Source organism: Rhinoraja longicauda, chromosome 16 (assembly GCF_053455715.1).
Source record: "Rhinoraja longicauda isolate Sanriku21f chromosome 16, sRhiLon1.1, whole genome shotgun sequence".
Lineage (NCBI taxonomy): Eukaryota > Metazoa > Chordata > Chondrichthyes > Rajiformes > Arhynchobatidae > Rhinoraja > Rhinoraja longicauda.
Genome location: NC_135968.1, coordinates 1,329,442 through 1,346,423, shown reverse-complemented (window position 1 = coordinate 1,346,423; position 16,982 = coordinate 1,329,442). Strand labels below are relative to the sequence as shown.

The 16,982-nt window shown below is 60.9% G+C and overlaps 1 protein-coding gene across 1 annotated transcript in view; it reads right to left on the bottom strand.

Moving 5' to 3' along the window:
• LOC144601281 (uncharacterized) overlaps window positions 1-16,982 on the bottom strand; it is a 44,232-nt gene that overhangs the window by 8,109 nt on the left and 19,141 nt on the right. Inside the window, exons 3-10 of the mRNA XM_078413309.1 lie at window positions 13,313-16,466; window positions 8,779-10,086; window positions 6,326-6,449; window positions 5,765-5,858; window positions 5,085-5,171; window positions 3,976-4,092; window positions 2,472-2,570; window positions 41-183 (exon numbers count right to left, since the gene is read on the bottom strand). Coding sequence (XP_078269435.1) covers window positions 41-183; window positions 2,472-2,570; window positions 3,976-4,092; window positions 5,085-5,171; window positions 5,765-5,858; window positions 6,326-6,449; window positions 8,779-10,086; window positions 13,313-16,466 — 5,126 coding nt within the window. The remainder of the gene's footprint in view (window positions 1-40; window positions 184-2,471; window positions 2,571-3,975; window positions 4,093-5,084; window positions 5,172-5,764; window positions 5,859-6,325; window positions 6,450-8,778; window positions 10,087-13,312; window positions 16,467-16,982) is intronic.

Sequence of the window (16,982 nt, the reverse complement as noted above, 5' to 3'; positions counted from 1 at the left end):
GCAGCAGGTACCACACCACCCCTCAACCAGGGGGAGTTACCTGTAGTCCTCTGAGTTGGTAGCCATCTCCCTCTTGAGCTTGCCCAGGATGGCGGCCCCTTCCTGCTGCAGCCCCGTTAACCGAGTGTCCTGCAGGACCTGCCTCATTAACGTCTGATCCTCCTCAATCAGTACGGCAACCTCCTGCAGGTGGAACAACGCACAGTCACGGCTGCCCCCGTTACTGATGCACGCCCAATAACGGCCGTGTCCCTGGTCGTGGGTGTATTCAATGTTGGAGTGGGGACAGAGTCTGGGTGTGACGGGGAGTGTCCAGTGTTGGAGAGGGGAACTGACTGTGTGTGAGAGGAGGGTGTAGGATCAGGCTGTGTATTGGGGAGGGGGACTGAGTCAGTGTGGGAGAGTGTGTGGGGGGGGGGGGTTCAGTATCGGGGAGGGGGTCTGAGAGTGTGTGTGTGGGGGGGAGGGGTGTCCAGTATTGGGGAGGGGGTCTGAGAGTGTGTGTGTGTGGGGGGGGGGGGTGTCCAGTATTGGGGTGGGGGTCTGAGAGTGTGTGGGGGGGGGGGTGTCCAGTATTGGGGTGGGGGTCTGAGAGTGTGTGGGGGGGGGGGTGTCCAGTATTGGGGTGGGGGTCTGAGAGTGTGTGGGGGGGGGTGTCCAGTATTGGGGTGGGGGTCTGAGAGTGTGTGGGGGGGGGGGGGGTCCAGTATTGGGGTGGGGGTCTGAGAGTGTGTGGGGGGGGGGGTTCGAGTATTGGGGTGGGGGTCTGAGAGTATGTGTGTGGGGGGGGGTGTCCAGTATTGGGGTGGGGGTCTGAGAGTGTGTGGGGGGGGGGGGTGTCCAGTATTGGGGGTGGGGGTCTGAGAGTGTGTGGGGGGGGGGGGTGTCCAGTATTGGGGTGGGGGTCTGAGAGTGTGTGGGGGGGGGGTTCCATTATTGGGGTGGGGGTCTGAGAGTGTGTGTGTGGGGGGGGTGTGTCCAGTATTGGGGTGGGGGTCTGAGAGTGTGTGTGGGGGGGAGGGGGGTGTCCAGTATTGGGGTGGGGGTCTGAGAGTGTGTGTGGGGGGGTTCCAGTATTGGGGTGGGGTCTGAGAGTGTGTGGGGGGGGGGGGTTCCAGTATTGGGGTGGGGGTCTGAGAGAGTGTGTGTGTGGGGGGGGGGGGGTGTCCAGTATTGGGGTGGGGGTCTGAGAGTGTGTGGGGGGGGGTGTCCAGTATTGTGGTGGGGGTCTGAGAGTGTGTGGGGGGGGGGGGGGGGGTTCCAGTATTGGGGTGGGGGTCTGAGAGTGTGTGTGGGGGGGGGTTCCAGTATTGGGGTGGGGGTCTGAGAGAGTGTGTGTGGGGGGGGGGGGGTGTCCAGTATTGGGGTGGGGGTCTGAGAGTGTGGGGGGGTGGGTGTCCAGTATTGGGGTGGGGGTCTGAGAGTGTGTGGGGGGGGGTTCCAATATTGGGGTGGGGGTCTGAGAGTGTGTGGGGGGGGGTCCAGTATTGGGGTGGGGGGTCTGAGAGTGTGTGTGTGGGGGGGGGGGGTGTCCAGTATTGGGGTGGGGGTCTGAGAGTGGGGGGGGGCTGTGTTGGAGAGGGGGTCACTGTTCAGAGAGTGTGTGGGGGGGGCGGGCAGTGAGTGTGACCGGTGAGGGGATCAGGCTGTTTATTGGAGAGGGGTCACTGTTCTGAGAGTGTGTGGGCGGGGGGCTGTATTGGAGAGGGGTCACTGTTCTGAGAGTGTGTTGGGCGGGGGCTGTATTGGAGAGGGGGGTCTCTGTTCTGAGAGTGTGTGGGCGGGGGGCTGTATTGGAGAGGGGTCACTGTTCTGAGAGTGTGTGGGCGGGGGGCTGTATTGGAGAGGGGTCACTGTTCTGAGAGTGTGTTGGGCGGGGGCTGTATTGGAGAGGGGGGTCTCTGTTCTGAGAGTGTGTTGGGCGGGGGGCTGTATTGGAGAGGGGGGTCTCTGTTCTGAGTGTGTGTGGGGGCGGGGGGAGTGAGTGTGACCGGTGAGGGGATCAGGCTGTGTATTGGAGAGGGAACCCCGTTCGCTCCAGGTGTGTGTGGGACGGGAGAGTGCTGTGTGGGGGAAGGGGAAGGGCTGTGTATCGGCGAGGGTAGACACAAAAAGCTGGAGTAACTCAGTGGGACAGGCAGTACCTCTGGAGAGAAGGATTGGGGGACGTTTCGGGACGAGACCCTTCTTCAAACTGATCCGACTCAGTGTGTGACGGGGTGTGTGGGAGGGGGTCAGACCGTGTATTGGAGGAGGAGTGTGTGTGGGCTGGGGAGTGCCCAGTGTCGGGAATGGGAACAGGTCCTGTATCGGAGAGAGGAGCCTGGTTCGGAGTGTGTGTGGAGCAGGGGGAGTGTGTGATCAGGGATGGGAACCGGTCCTGTATCGGAGAGAGGGGCCCCGTTCAGTGTGTGTGAAGCGGGGCCTGGGAACCACGGGGTCCCAGTGACGCTGCGGCCCCCCGGCATTACCTCCTGCGTGTGGGGAAGCCTCTTTGCTTCCAGCTGGTGTCTGGAGCTGCGCAGGAACTGGATGGAGGTTCTGCAGGCTCCGGACAAGGACTCCAGGCTCTGCGGGAGAGAGGTGAGGCAACATCAGTGCCAAGCTGGGCTCTGGGGCCAGGACCCCTGGCATGAGACCCTCCCTCCCCTCTCCTACCCTACCCTCCTCCCAATCCCATTTCCTTTCCCCCCCTCCCAATGCCCTCCTCTCCCCTCACCTCCCAATCCCAAGGACCCTCTCCCTCCCCTTCCAATCCCCACGCCTCATCCATACACCTCTCCCACACCCTTCCCCAGCCCCACCCCCTCCCTCACCCAGCCCCACCCCCTCCCTCACCCCAGCCCCACCCCCTCCCTCACCCCAGCCCCACCCCCTCCCTCACCCCAGCCCCACCCCCTCTCACCCCAGCCCCACCCCCTCCCTCACACCAGCCCCACCCTCACCCTCACCCCAGCCCCACCCCCTCCCTCACCCCAGCCCCACCCCCTCCCTCACCCCAGCCCCACCCTCACCCCAGCCCCACCCCCTCCCTCACCCCAGCCCCACCCTCACCCCAGCCCCACCCCCTCCCTCACCCCAGCCCCACCCCAGCACCACCCCCTCCCTCACCCCAGCCCCACCCCCTCCCTCACCCCAGCCCCACCCCCTCCCTCACCCCAGCCCCACCCCCTCCCTCACCCCAGCCCCACCCCCTCCCTCACCCCAGCCCCACCCTCTCCCTCACCCCAACACCGCACCTTCGTCCCCTCCCATCCCACCCTACTCACCTGTCCCTCATTATCTATCCCCTCCCACCGTCTCTCTCTCTCGGTCCCTCTCTCTCACTCTGTCTCTCTCTTTCTCTCCCTGTTTCTCTCTCTCTCCCTCTGTCTCTCTCTCTCTCCCTCTGTCTCTCCCTCTGTCTCTCTCCCTCTCTCTCAACCCACATGTCCAACCACCCTCCCCCATCCATCTGCACCCCTCACAATCATCCCCTCCCAGCTGCCTCCCTCTCCAATCCCGCCCCGCCATCCCCTCCTGCCCTTCCCACCCCTCCCCTCCGCTGGCTCCCCCTCCTCCCTCTGCCCCCACCCTCCATCCCCCTCCTGCCCCAGAGCAATCCATGCCTGGCATGTCCATGGGGGAGGTTCCCCCAACCTCAACACACCCCGAGTCTGTCCTATCTACCTCACTGAACTACGATCTACCTCATTGGGGACCCTCGGACTATCTATGATCGGACCTTACCTTGCACTAAACGTTATTCCCTTATCGTGTATCTGTACACTGTGGACGGCTCGATTGTAATCGTGTATTGTCTTTTTGCTGACTGGGTAGCACGCAACAAAAGCTTTTCACTGTACCTCGGTACACGTGACAATAAACTGAACCGAACACTCCTCCGAACTCTCTCCTCCCCTTCCCCCCACCGCCACCCCCTCCCTCCCCCCCCCCCCCACCTCCCTGCACCCAGGGAGCGGGCAAGATGCCCACCTGGTGAAATCGTGCCCACTTCTGGTGGCTGTACCGGAAGCTTCCGCCGAAGGGTCCCGTCAGCTGTGTGGGGTCCACGTACTCATGCAAAGCTGGGATCGACGTCACCACCTTCACCTGCAGAGGGTCGTGGGGAGGTTAGAGATCGACACGGTTACGGCCTTGCCCTGGGTCGACGCAGAAGGCTGGAGTACCTCAGTGGGCCGGGCTTCATCTCTGTCCGAGAGGAGGAATGGGCGGCGTTTCCAGCTCGAGACCTTTCTTCAGATAAGACAATCAGACTGATCAATCATCTCGACAATGAAACGTCACCCGTTCCTTCACTCCAGAGATACAGCCTGCCCCACTGAGTTACTCCTGCTTTTTGTGTCTATCTTCGACAGGTTGTGTATTGTTTGGTGGTCTTTGAGTGTATTTGCAGGACACATCCAGTGGGGTTGGGGTTGTGAGCATCAGGAAGTGTTAACTGGGGCACAGTAGGGATGGAGCCGAGTACAGTAAAACTCTCATGATCCAGTGTTCAACCTTTTGGAAAACTGATGGTCCAACATCAGGCTTGCTCGAAATCGGTTCCTGACTCCCTGATCCTTGCCGTTGCCCATTCCCACACTGCCTTCAAACTACGCAGGATTCAGTTTCCGTTTCTAATGCTTCCTTCGCAGAATTCACTGCGATCACATCGGGTCAGGCAGCATCTCTGGAGAAAAGGGATAGGTGACGTTTTGGGTCTGAAGAGGAGTCTCAACCCGAAACGTCCCCTATCGATAGTGGCAGTCATCGCCACTATCCACGGGAAGCCTGTGGAGATTGTTGAGGAATATGAGCATCTGGGCACAATCTTGCCTCCAACACAGAGGGTATCCTCAGGGAATGCCAGCAGGGAATGCCAGCAGCGACAGTATCTGCTGAGGAAGCTCAACTCAATAGACAATAGACATTTGTTTTTGAACTTGAACTTGAACTATTCCTTTTCTCCAGTGACGCTGCCTGACCTGCTGAGTTACTCCAGCATTTTGTGTTCTGAAAGTGAAGGAAACAGTTGTGGGGGCGCGGCGAGAGCAGGAGATCAGCGTCGGCGCGGTGAGGAAGGTGCGGGCGCTCCCACGTACCCGAGGGCCCGGCAGCCCCTCCTTGACAAGCGGAGACTCCTTGCCCGTCAGCACCAGAATGGAGTGGATTCCACCGGGGACTGTTCCCTGGGGAAACGGATCAAAGAGAGGAATGTCAGATTAGACGACAGACAACAGGTGCAGGAGTAGGTCATTCGGCCCTTCGAGCCAGCACCGCCATTCAATGTGATCAAGGCTGATCATTCTCAATCAGTACCCCGTTCCTGCCTTCTCCCCATACCCCCTGACTCCGCTATCCTTAAGAGCTCTATCCAGCTCTCTCTTGAATGCATTCAGAGAATCGGCCTCCACTGCCTTCTGAGGCAGAGAATTCCACAGATTCACAACTCTCTGACTGAAAACGTTTTTCCTCATCTCCGTTCTAAATGGCCGACCCCTTATTCTTAAACTGTGGCCCCTGGTTCTGGACTCCCCCATCATTGGGAACATGTTTCCTGCCTCTAACGTGTCCAACCCCTTAATAATCTTATACGTTTCGATAAGATCCCCTCTCATTCTTCTAAATTCCAGTGTACAAGCCTAGTCGCTCCGGTCTTTCAACATATGACAATCCCGCCATTCCGGAAATTAACTTAGTAAACCTACGCTGCACGCCCTCAATAGTAAGAAGGCCACGATGTTCCAACTTTGCCGTCTTGTGCCGGGTAGAAGGGTCTCACCTGGAAGATGTCGAGGGCTTTCCAAATCACCGTGGCTGGCCAGTGATGGTGGGACTCCATCAGCACCCTGAGGCCACGCTCCTGCAGATCATTCCTGCAGGTGCAGAAGGGGAAAGGCGTTGCAAGGGGGTGGGAGATCTTCCCTGGAGCGCGAGGGGGAGAGGTTAAAGGCTGCGGAGGGAAGGACGATGACCGAAGATTGAGCGTGGGGAAAGGGGGAGGGAGGGAAAGGGACCAGGGATGTAGAGAAACAAAAATGGAACTGTAAAAGGGTGAGACAGACGTGGAGGGAGAGAGAAGGAGAGAATGGGCATTAGAATGAGAAAGAGAGAGGCGGATAGACATCGTTGAGGGGATAGAAACTGAGGCAGGGGTAGAGAGACAAAGAGATACAGACGCAGAGAAAGACGAAGAGAGAGATAGACACAGGGAGAGAAAGATAGGGGGAGAGAGACAGGGGGAGAGATAGAGACAGAAGGAGACAGTTGAAAAGAGGAGGGGGAATAACAGACAGCGAGGGGGAGGAACGGATGCCCCAGTGGGCCGTGGTCCTGGTGTCACCTGGAGATGGCGTAGAGGTACATCAGGATCTTGGCCAGCTGCGTGCTGCTGCAGGTGGGCTTGTGCAGGATGGGGTTCCTGGCCATGAGAATGACGAGGGCTCGGCCACTCCGGTCCCTGCTCCCTGTGGAGAGGGTACAGAGAGACAATCAGGCAACGGCCATCGCGGGCAGCTGCTGGAAGGAACCACACTGGACGGGCCCGCACTGCACTGGACGGGCCCGCACTGCACTGGACGGGCCCGCACTGCACTGGACAAGCCCGCACTGCACTGGACAAGCCCGCACTGCACTGGACGGGCCCACACTACACTGGACGGGCCCGCACTGCACGGGCCCGCACTGCACTGGACGGGCCTGCACTGCGCTGGACGGGCCCGCACGGCACTGGACGGGCCCGCACTGCACTGGACGGGCACGCACTGCACTGGACGGGCACGCACTGCACTGAACAAGCCCGCACTGCACTGGACGACCCGCACTGCACTGGACGGGCCCGCACTGCACTGGACAGGCCCACACACCAGTGGACAAGCCCGCACTGCACTGGACAGGCCCGCACTGCACTGGACGACCCGCACTGCACTGGACGGGCCCGCACTGCGCTGGACAGGCCCGCACTGCACTGGACGACCCGCACTGCACTGGACGGGCCCGCACTGCACTGGACGGGCCCGCACTGCACTGGACGACCCGCACTGCACTGCACGGGCCCGCACTGCACTGGACGGGCACGCACTGCACTGGACGGGCACGCACTGCACTGGACAGGCCCACACACCAGTGGACAAGCCCGCACTGCACTGGACAGGCCCGCACTGCACTGGACGGGCCCGCACTGCACTGGACAGGCCCGCACTGCACTGGACGGGCCCGCACTGCACTGGACGGGCATGCACTGCACTAGACGGGCCCGCACTGCACTGGACGGGCCCCCACTGCACTGGACGGGCCCACACTGCACTGGACGGGCCCGCACAGCACTGAACGGGCCCGCACTGGACGGGCTCGCACTGCGCTGGACGGGCCCGCACTGCACTGGATGGGCCCGCACTGCACTGGACGGGCCCGCACTGCGCTGGACAAGCCCGCACAGCACTGGAGGGGTCAGTACTGTACTTGAAGGGCTCACACTGCACTGGACAGGCCCGCACTGCACTGGACGGGCCCCCACTGCACTGGACGGGCCCACACTGCACTGGACAGGCCCGCACAGCACTGAACGGGCCCGCACTGGACGGGCTCGCACTGCGCTGGACGGGCCCGCACTGCACTGGATGGGCCCGCACTGCACTGGACGGGCCCGCACTGCGCTGGACAAGCCCGCACAGCACTGGAGGGGTCAGTACTGTACTTGAAGGGCTCACACTGCACTGGACAGGCCCGCACTGCACTGGACAGACCCGCACTGCACTGGACGGGCCCGCACTGCACTGTGTCGGCCCCGCACTGCACTGGGTCGGCCCCGCACTGCACTGGGTGGGCTTACACGACACTGGATGGGCCTGCTCTGAACTGGTGGGGCCTGCACTGAACTGGCCCACACTGCACTGGACGGGCCCGCACTGCACTGGAGGGGTCAGCACTGTACTTGAAGGGCTCGCACTGCACTGGACGGGCCCGCACGACACTGGATGGGCCTGCTCTGCACTGGTGGGGCCCGCACTGAACTGGCCCACATTGCACTGAACTGGCCCACACTGCACTGAACGGGCCTGCACTGCACTGGCCCGCACTGCACGGGCCCGCATTACACTGAACGGGCCCGCACTGCACTGAACGGGCCCGCACTGCACTGGGTCGTCCCCGCACTGCACTGGCCCCGCACTGTACTGGACGACCCGCACTGCACTGGGCCGGCCCCGCACTGCACTGGGTCGGCCCCGCACTGCACTGGCCCCGCACTGCACTGGACGACCCGCACTGCACTGGTGGGGCCCACGCAACACTGGTTGGGCCTGCTCTACACTGGTGGGGCCCGCACTGCACTGAACGGGCCCCGCACTGCACTGAACGGGCCCACACTCCCTGGATGGCCAGCACTGCACTGGACGCCCCGCACTGCACTGGACCGGCCCCGCACTGCACTGGGTCGGCCCACACGACACTGGATGGGCCTGCTCTGCACTGGTGGGGCCCGCACTGCACTGGATGGGCCTGCACTGCACTGGTGGGGCCCGTACTGCAATGAACGGGCTCGCACTGCACTGGACGGCCCGCACTGCACTGGACGCCCCGCACTGCACTGGACCGGCCCTGCACGTTTTGGTGGGAGGAAACCAGAGCACCCGGAGAAAACCCACGCGCTGAAGGGGAGAACGTACAAACTCCGTACAGACAGCACCCGTAGCCGGGATGGAACCCGGGTCTCTAGGGCAGTGAGGCAGCAGTTCCAGCGCCGCGCCACCGTGCCGCCAGGGTCTCGACCGATTCTCTGCTCCACCCTCGACTCACCTGGGAGGGAGAGGACCTCCGACTGCAGCACATCCAAATCGACCTCCAGCAGAGTTGTAGTGCAGCAGTTAACGGGGAGTGTTGGATCGAGGTGACGGGGGTCGCTCTGTGTTGCAGCGTCGATATCCCCTCTCCCAGCGCTGGCTGGATGGTTGGACGAGGCATCTGATGGCCGTTGGGGCGAGGCCTGGGGGGGTTCGGCTGAGACGGCTTCAGACAATTGGGGTGAGGGAATGTTGGCCACTTGGTGCGAAGGAGTGTAAGGGGGTCGAGGGGAGGGAATGTCAGAGGGTCGAGGGGAGGGAATGTCAGAGGGTCGAGGGGAGGGAATGTCAGAGGGTCGAGGGGAGGGAATGTCAGAGGATTGAGGCAATGGGTCCTTGGAGGGTCGAGGTGAAGGGGCTTCGGAGGGTCGAGGTGAGGGAGCCTCTGAGGGTCGAGGTGAGGGAGCCTGAGAAGATGGAGGTGAGTTTGCCTCGGAGTGTGGGGGTGAGGGAGCCTGGATTGGTGGGTGTGAGGGAACGTCAGGAAGTTGTGGCAGGGGGACCAGAGACAGACCTGGGGAGAGGTCCTCAGTGGGGACCTCGGACAAACAGGGCGGAGGGGTGGTGGGTGGATGGGGTGGAGGGACATCGACCAGACCAGGTGAGGGGGTGTCAGAGGCGCCGGGCAGACAGACCTCAGGTGGAGGGGATTCTGTTGGACCGGGCAGAGGGGACTGGGACAGACTGGGCGGAGGGGCGTCTGTTGTACCAGGCGGAGGGGGGTCAGGTGGACCGGACAGCAGGGCCTCTGTTGGACATGGTGGGGGTACCTGGGGCAGACAGAACCTGGGAGGGTCGGATGGACCAGGCAGAAGGGCCTCACTCGAACTGGGCAAAGGGGCCTGGGATGGACAGGGCAGAGAGGGGTCGTAGGAACCAGACTGAAGGGTTGTGGTTGGACAAGGCGGAGGGGCCATAGATGAACAGAGCGTGGGAGGGTCAGGTGGATGGGGCGGAGGGGCGTCAGTTGGATCAGGCAGAGGGGGGTCAGAGGCATGAGGCAGAAGGGTCTTGGTCGGACAGGGCGGAGGGGCCGAGGTCGGACAGCGTGTGGGAGTGTCGGGTGGATGTGGTGGAGGGGCACCTATGCCACCATGCGGAGGGGAGTTGGAGGGACCAGGCAGACTGGCCTCGCTCGGACTGGGCAGAGGGGGCTCGGGCAGTGGCTGGGCTGGACGTGTCAGCTCCTCCTGCTGTGTGGAAAGTTGGCAAGGTGAATCCCTCCCCCCTCCCCGGCCTCTGCACACGTCAACCTCGGGGGAACCTGGAGGAAGGAAGAGAGAGGAGCAGTGAGTGGGGGTCAGGGCGAGAGAGCAGTGGGAATGGGAGTAGAATAATGCAGAGATGGGAAAATAGTGCAATCCCCTTCCCTCATTGACATAACTTAATTTAGTCTAGCGATACAGGGCGGAAACAGGCCCTTCGGTCCAATGGGTCCGTGCTGCCCAGCGATTCCCACACATTAACACTATCCATTAACACTATCCGACACGCACTAGGGCCAATTTTTACATTTACCAAGCCAATTTACCCGCATACTTGCACGTCTTTGGAGGGTGGGGGGAAACCGAAGATCTCTTAGAAAACCCACGCAGGTCACGGGGAGAAGGTACAAACTCCATACAGACGGCGCCCGTAGTCGGGATCGAACCCGGATCTCCGGCGCTGCATTTGCTGTAAGGCAGCAATTCTAGCGCTGTGACACCGTGCTGCCCTAGAATCATACATGTGGAAACGGCCCTTCGGCCCAACGTTCCCATGCCAACCAACTTGCCCCATCTACACCAGTCCCACCTGCCTGCGTTTGGCCCATATCCCTCTAAACCTCTCCTACCCTTGTCCCTGTCCATTTGATTTTTTAAACGTGTGATAGTCCCTGCCTCAACTACCTCCTCTGGCAGTTCGTTCCATCCACCCACTTCTCTTTGCACCTCAAGAATGGTTTAGAGGAAGCTTCACCCTGTCCCTGGGAGTGTGTGACGGGATTGATGGGATTGTGCGGAGAATAAAACGGGAACCACATAGGATGACTGTACCATGGATCGTGATGGTCAGCACGGTCTCTGTGGGACACAAGGCCTGTTTCTCTGCTCCATCGGTCTAATAATGAACATCTCAATCCATGATAGACACAAAAAGCTGGAGTAACTCAGTGGGATTGGCAGCATCTCTGGAGAGAAGGATTGGGTGATGTTTCGGGTCACAGTTACTTCATACACATCTCAATCCATGAGCTCACGTCTGACCACATATCAAGGGAGCTGATGTGTAGGATGGAACTACAGATACAGGTTTACACCGAAGATAGACACAAAATGCTGGAGTAACACAGCAGGAGAGGCAGCAACTCTGGAGAGAAGGAATGGGTGATATTTCGGGGTTCAGAGTACGCCTCATAGAAACATAGAAAATAGGTGCAGGAGGAGGCCATTTGGCCCTTCGAGCCAGCACCGCCATTCATTGTGATCATGGCTGATCGTCCACAATCAGTAACCCGTGCCTGCCTTCTCCCCATATCCCTTGATTCCGCCAGCCCCGACAACCCTATCTTACTCTCTTTTTAATTCATCCAGTGAATTGGTCTCTACTGCCTTCTGTGGCAGAGAATTCCACAAATTCACAACTCTCTGGGTGACAAAGTTTCTTCTCACCTCAGTTTTAACTGCTGAGTCCTAGTCGTTACCTGATCCTGTCCAATCCCAATTATCGTTGTACTCTGATTTTGGAGCTAACAATGATCCATTCTACATTTACCTTGATCAACGTTCCCTTTGATCTCTCGTAAGGTAGGAGTTGGCTGCGCCTAACGGCTGCGGCTCTCTGGCAGTCTGTTGTCTTTTTTTCTTTTTTTTTGTTTGTGTCGGTGTTGGGATGGTTTTTGTTTCTGTTTTTGGCTGTGTATGTGTGGTGGGGGTGTGTGGTGGGGGTGTGGGGTGGGGTGGGGGGGTGGGGCGGGGGGAAACCTTTATTTTATTAGGTCTCTTCCCCGGGGCGCGGCTCGGCTGCGGGCCTTAACATTGCCGGCGCAGCTCGGCTGCGGGACGTTTCAGTGCCCGGTGCGGCTCGGCTGCGGGCCTTAACATTGCCGGCGCAGCTCGGCTGCGGGACGTTTCAGTGCCCGGTGCGGCTCGGCTGCGGGCCTTAACATTGCCGGCGCAGCTCGGCTGCGGGACGTTTCAGTGCCCGGTGCGGCTCGGCCGCTGGACTTAACATCGCCCGGTGCGGCCGCGGGACGTTTCAGTGCCCGGTGCGGCTCGGCCGCGGGACGTTTCAGTGCCCGGTGCGGCTCGGCCGCTGGACTTAACATCGCCCGGTGTGGCCGCGGGACGTTTCAGTGCCCGGTGTGGCCGCGGGACGTTTCAGTGCCCGGTGCGGCTCGGCCGCGGGACGTTTCAATGCCCGGTGCGGCTTGGCCGCTGGACTTAACATCGCCCGGTGTGGCCGCGGGACGTTTCAGTGCCCGGCGCGGCTTGGCCGCTGGACTTAACATCGTCAGCGCTGTTCGGCCGCGGGACGTTTCAGTGCCCGGTGCGGCTCGGCCGCTGGACTTAACATCGCCCGGTGTGGCCGCGGGACGTTTCGGTGCCCGGGGCGGCTCGGCCGGGGGGCCTTCCATCCCCTTGCGGGGGCTGTGCGTGTCGTTTGCCTCGGTAGGGGTCGAGCTGCCTGTCCGTGGGTGCGGGGGGAAGAGAGGGGAAGTTTTGTTGCCTCCATCACAGTGAGGGGGTGTTTGGAGTCACTGTGATGGATGTTTGTGTTGGGGTCGGGTGTCCTGTGTTCTTTTCTTTTTGCTGTATTTTGTGTGACTGCTGAAATTTCGCTCGGTGTTGTGCCGAGTGACAATAAAGTGTTGTTATGTTATGTTATGTTATGTTATGTTCACACCTTACCGTTCCATGTCTCTATGTCTCCCTCTCTCCTGACTCTCAATTTGAAGAAAGGTCTCGACCCGAAACATCACCCATTCCTTCCATCCAGGGATGCTGCCTGTCCCGCTGAGTTACTCCAGTACTTTGTACATATCCGTGTTCTCCAGAGATGCTGCCTGTCGGGTTGTCTTAACCAACCTGATGTCCCGGTGGCTCAGCACTTCAACTCCCCCTCCCATTCCCAATGTGATCTTTCTGCCCTGGGCCTCCTCCATTGTCAGAGTGAAGCCCAGCGCAAATTGGAGGAACAGCACCTCATATTTCGCTTGGGTAGTTTACACTACAGTAGTACGAACATTGACTTCTCTAACTTCTGATAGCCCTTGCTTTCCCTCTCTAGCCCCTCCCCTTCCCAGTCCTCCCACTAGTCTTACTGTCTCTGACTACATTCTATCTTTGTCCCGCCCCCTCCCCTGACATCAGTCTGAAGAAGCGTCTCAACCCGAAACGTCAGCCATTCCTTCTCTCCCGAGATGCTGCCTGACCCGCTGAGTTACTCCAGCACTTTGTGTCTACCTTACTACAGCATTTTATGTCTAACAAAGGGAGGCGATCCCTTACCTTCAGTGGAATCTGTGCTGTGCTCCCTTTGGGATACTTCTGCATGGTGGCCTCGGCTTGACGTTCCCTCTCGTTCTTCGGCCTCCCCTGATGTCCTCTGTTCACCTCTCAGGTTGTGTGCAGGTGCAGTTGTTGTCACACCGTCCGGCCATCTCGCCTCCTCCCCGCCACGGTGCTCCCGCTCCGATGGAAGACCCCGCACGTTGGGGGTGGGTAACTTCCCTGCCCCTGTGGGCCTTGCCCCATCCCCACCGACAGTTCCCTCTGGGGGAGAGATGGGTCTCTCGGTCTGGTCGACTGACGTGTGGGCTTGCAACAGGCACCATTCTGCTGTCTGGGAGATCGTGGGTCCAGAGTCGTCCGTGCTCTCGTTCGGCTCAAACTGTGAGCTTTGCGGTGATGAGTTCAACCGGTCCCCCTCTGGATAATCCACCAATCCCGTTGCTGCAACCAGTGGTTGGGTCGTGATGGCAGATTGTTCATTGGCTGAATGTGACCTATCATCACAAGTTCCGGCTGGATCTCGCTCAGCATTGGTCTGCCTTGGTCCAGGTCCTACTGGTTCAGCCAATGAATAACCAGTCCTGGTTGTTTGTTCAGCCAATGGCTGTTCTCGCCCATGTCTTGGGGCGGCCTCGTCAGCCAATGGCTGCTGAGTCCTAGTCAACACCTGATCCTGTCCGGCCAATAACGGTCCAATCCCAGTTGTCGTTGTACTCTGATTGGCCAAAAGGCGTTCAGATCCTACATATTCATCCAATGGGGGTGTGGCGCCAATTCCCATGGCAGGCTGCTGACTCAATGATTGGTCAGTCGTCACCCTTGACTTGACCTGTGCATCCAAAGACTGCCTGGTCCCAGATGTAGGCGACCTCTGTTCGGCCAAGAACTGCTGAGTCCCCGTTTCCAATGAGGTTTGTTGACCAGATGGATGTTCAGGCCCAGTTGTTGATGCACTTTCTTCAACCAGAAATGTATTGGTCCTCGTCTTTGGCAGCTTGATCACAGCCATTGAATGTTTGGTCCCAGTTTTTTGTTTGCTTTCCCGAGGCAGCGACACTCCAGGCAACGTATTTGGCAAAATCCTTTTCCCCGGCGACGGCTCGATCCCAGTTTTCCTTTGGTCCAGTGACGGGTCGCTGCCAAATTTCCGCGAATGCCGCTGGGATGTAGGTTTTGGCAAAGGTCGGCGAGAAGCGGGTTTTGGGGAGGGATCCTGAGTCAATAACCGGCTCCCATTTTGGGGCGAGCCGTCACCAGCCAATGGCACTGGGGAACGTTCATAACCAGCCAAAGGGGTAGGGGATTGTTCGTGTCCAACCAATGGGGTTGGGGACCCATCCCGTCCAGCCAATGGGGTTGGGGACCCTTCCCGTCCAGCCAATGGGGTTGGGGACCCTTCCCGTCCAGCCAATGGGGTTGGGGACCCTTCCCGTCCAGTCAATGGGGTTGGGGATTGTCCGTGTCCAGCCAATGGGGTTGGGGACCCTTCCCGTCCAGCCAATGGGGTTGGGGACCCTTCCCGTCCAGCCAATGGGGTTGGGGATTGTTCGTGTCCAACCAATGGGGTTGGGGACCCTTCCCGCCCAGCCAATGGGGTTGGGGATTGTCCGTGTCCAGCCAATGGGGTTGGGGACCCTTCCCGTCCAGCCAATGGGGTTGGGGACCCTTCCCGTCCAGCCAATGGGGTTGGGGATTGTTCGTGTCCAACCAATGGGGTTGGGGACCCTTCCCGTCCAGCCAATGGGGTTGCTGACCCTTCCCGTCCAGCCAATGGGGTTGTGGACCCTTCCCGTCCAGCCAATGGGGTTGGGGATTGTTCGTGTCCAACCAATGGAGTTGGGGACCCTTCCCGCCCAGCCAATGGGGTTGGGGACCCTTCCCGTCCAGCCAATGACAGTTCAGTTGCAATGGCCGACGTGCCTTCGACAGCCAATGGATGATCAGGTCTCATCTCGGACGGGCACGCTCCGTCCAATCGGCGTGCGGCCCTGCCCGGGGCGCGCTCCTCCTCGGCCAATGGCAGTGCAGAGCCGCCGCCCGGCCCCACGTGATCGAGCTCTCCATCCAATGGGGTCGCGGCTACCGGCCGCTGCGGCTCGGGGGCGTCGAGGTCGGCGTCGCCCTCTACCTCAGCTCGGCCCGTCGCCCCGGGCAACGGCGGGGGCTGCGCGGCGCCGCGCTCCACGCGGGGGCATTGTCCGTCGTGGGGGGCGCGGCTCTTGCTCGATGTCCTGCTCCTCCGTCTGGTCCCACCACCACCTCCTCCTCCTCCGCCACAACCGCCGCGGTCGCCCCTCCGACGCCGACCGCGGTGCAGCCAAACACCGCGCCGCGCCCGCGCATGCGCGCCCGCCGGCCGACGGGACCCGGCGGCGGCCGGAAGCGAGGCCGTGCGCGACGCGGGCAGCGCGCGGGCCGGGCGCGGGACCCCCGGCGCGCAGGCGCGGCGCGGGCAGCCCCGCGCGTGCGCGGAAGCTTCCAGAAGCTCGACGTACTCGCCCTCGTCGCCATCTTGAAGGTCGACGCCGTCGTTGTGGTCGACGCCGCAGGCGGTCACCGAGCAGTAAGTCGAAACCTCGCCGTCCGGAGCGTCGTTGTCCCCGCTCCAATCCTTCCCGTTGCCCAGGCTTCTCTTCAGGCCGGCTTCGGACCCGGCCCCGGACCGCGGCTCAGCGTCCGCTCCGTCACCTGAGGGCCGTCTCCTGGTCCCGATGGCGGGCGGTCGAGGCCCAGGCCCGGGCTCCGCTTCGGGTTCAGGTACGGGCCCATCCTCGGGCTCCAACAACGGGTAGACCACCCGTCTCCAGGGCAGCCTCTTCAGCCGCCCCCCTTCGGCCGCCAGGCACCACTCGAGGCCGCCGCCTCTCCCGCCGTTGTCGAGCGCCAGGCGCCGGTTGACTCCGTCCAGCCACTCGGCGGTGAAGAGGTGCGGGTATGAAGCCTCGGGCACCGGCTCCGAGCCAGGGCCCTCGGGGCCCGGCCACCTCAGCAGCAGGCGGGCGCCGCGGCCGGCCTGGCGGGGCGCCAGCTGCAGGTAGAAGTCGCCGGGCCGAAGCTGCCGCCAGTCCAGGGCTGCCAGCTGCACCACGACCAGGCCGCGCTGGCACAGGGGCCAGCCCGCGTGGGCGAAGCGGCGGCCGCCGTACGGCTCCTGCGGGGGCAGAGAGAGAGAGGGAGGTGAGACAACAGACCACAGGTGCAGGAGGAGGCCATTCGGCCCTTCGAGCCAGCACCGCCATTCAATGTGATCATGGCTGATCATTCTCAATCAGCACCCCGTACCCCATGACTCCGCTATCCTTAATAATAATAATAATAATGCATTACATTTATATAGCGCTTTCTAGATTAATTGACCAAGGGGAAACAGGTAGAGGATGAAGAGGAGGGGGCCAAGGACTGAGCCTTGGGGGACACCTTGGGGGAGGGGAGCGGTGGGGGATTTACAGTTGTTAATGGAGATGAACTGGTGCCTGTCGGAGAGGTAAGATTTGATCCAGGATAGGGATCAAGCTCTATCTAGCTCTCTCTTGAATGCATTCAGAGAATTGGCCTCCACTGCCTTCTGAGGCAGAGAATTCCACAGATTCACAACTCTCTGACTGAAAAAGTTTTTCCTCTTCTCCGTTCTAAATGGCCGACCCCTTATTTTTAAACTGTGGCCCCT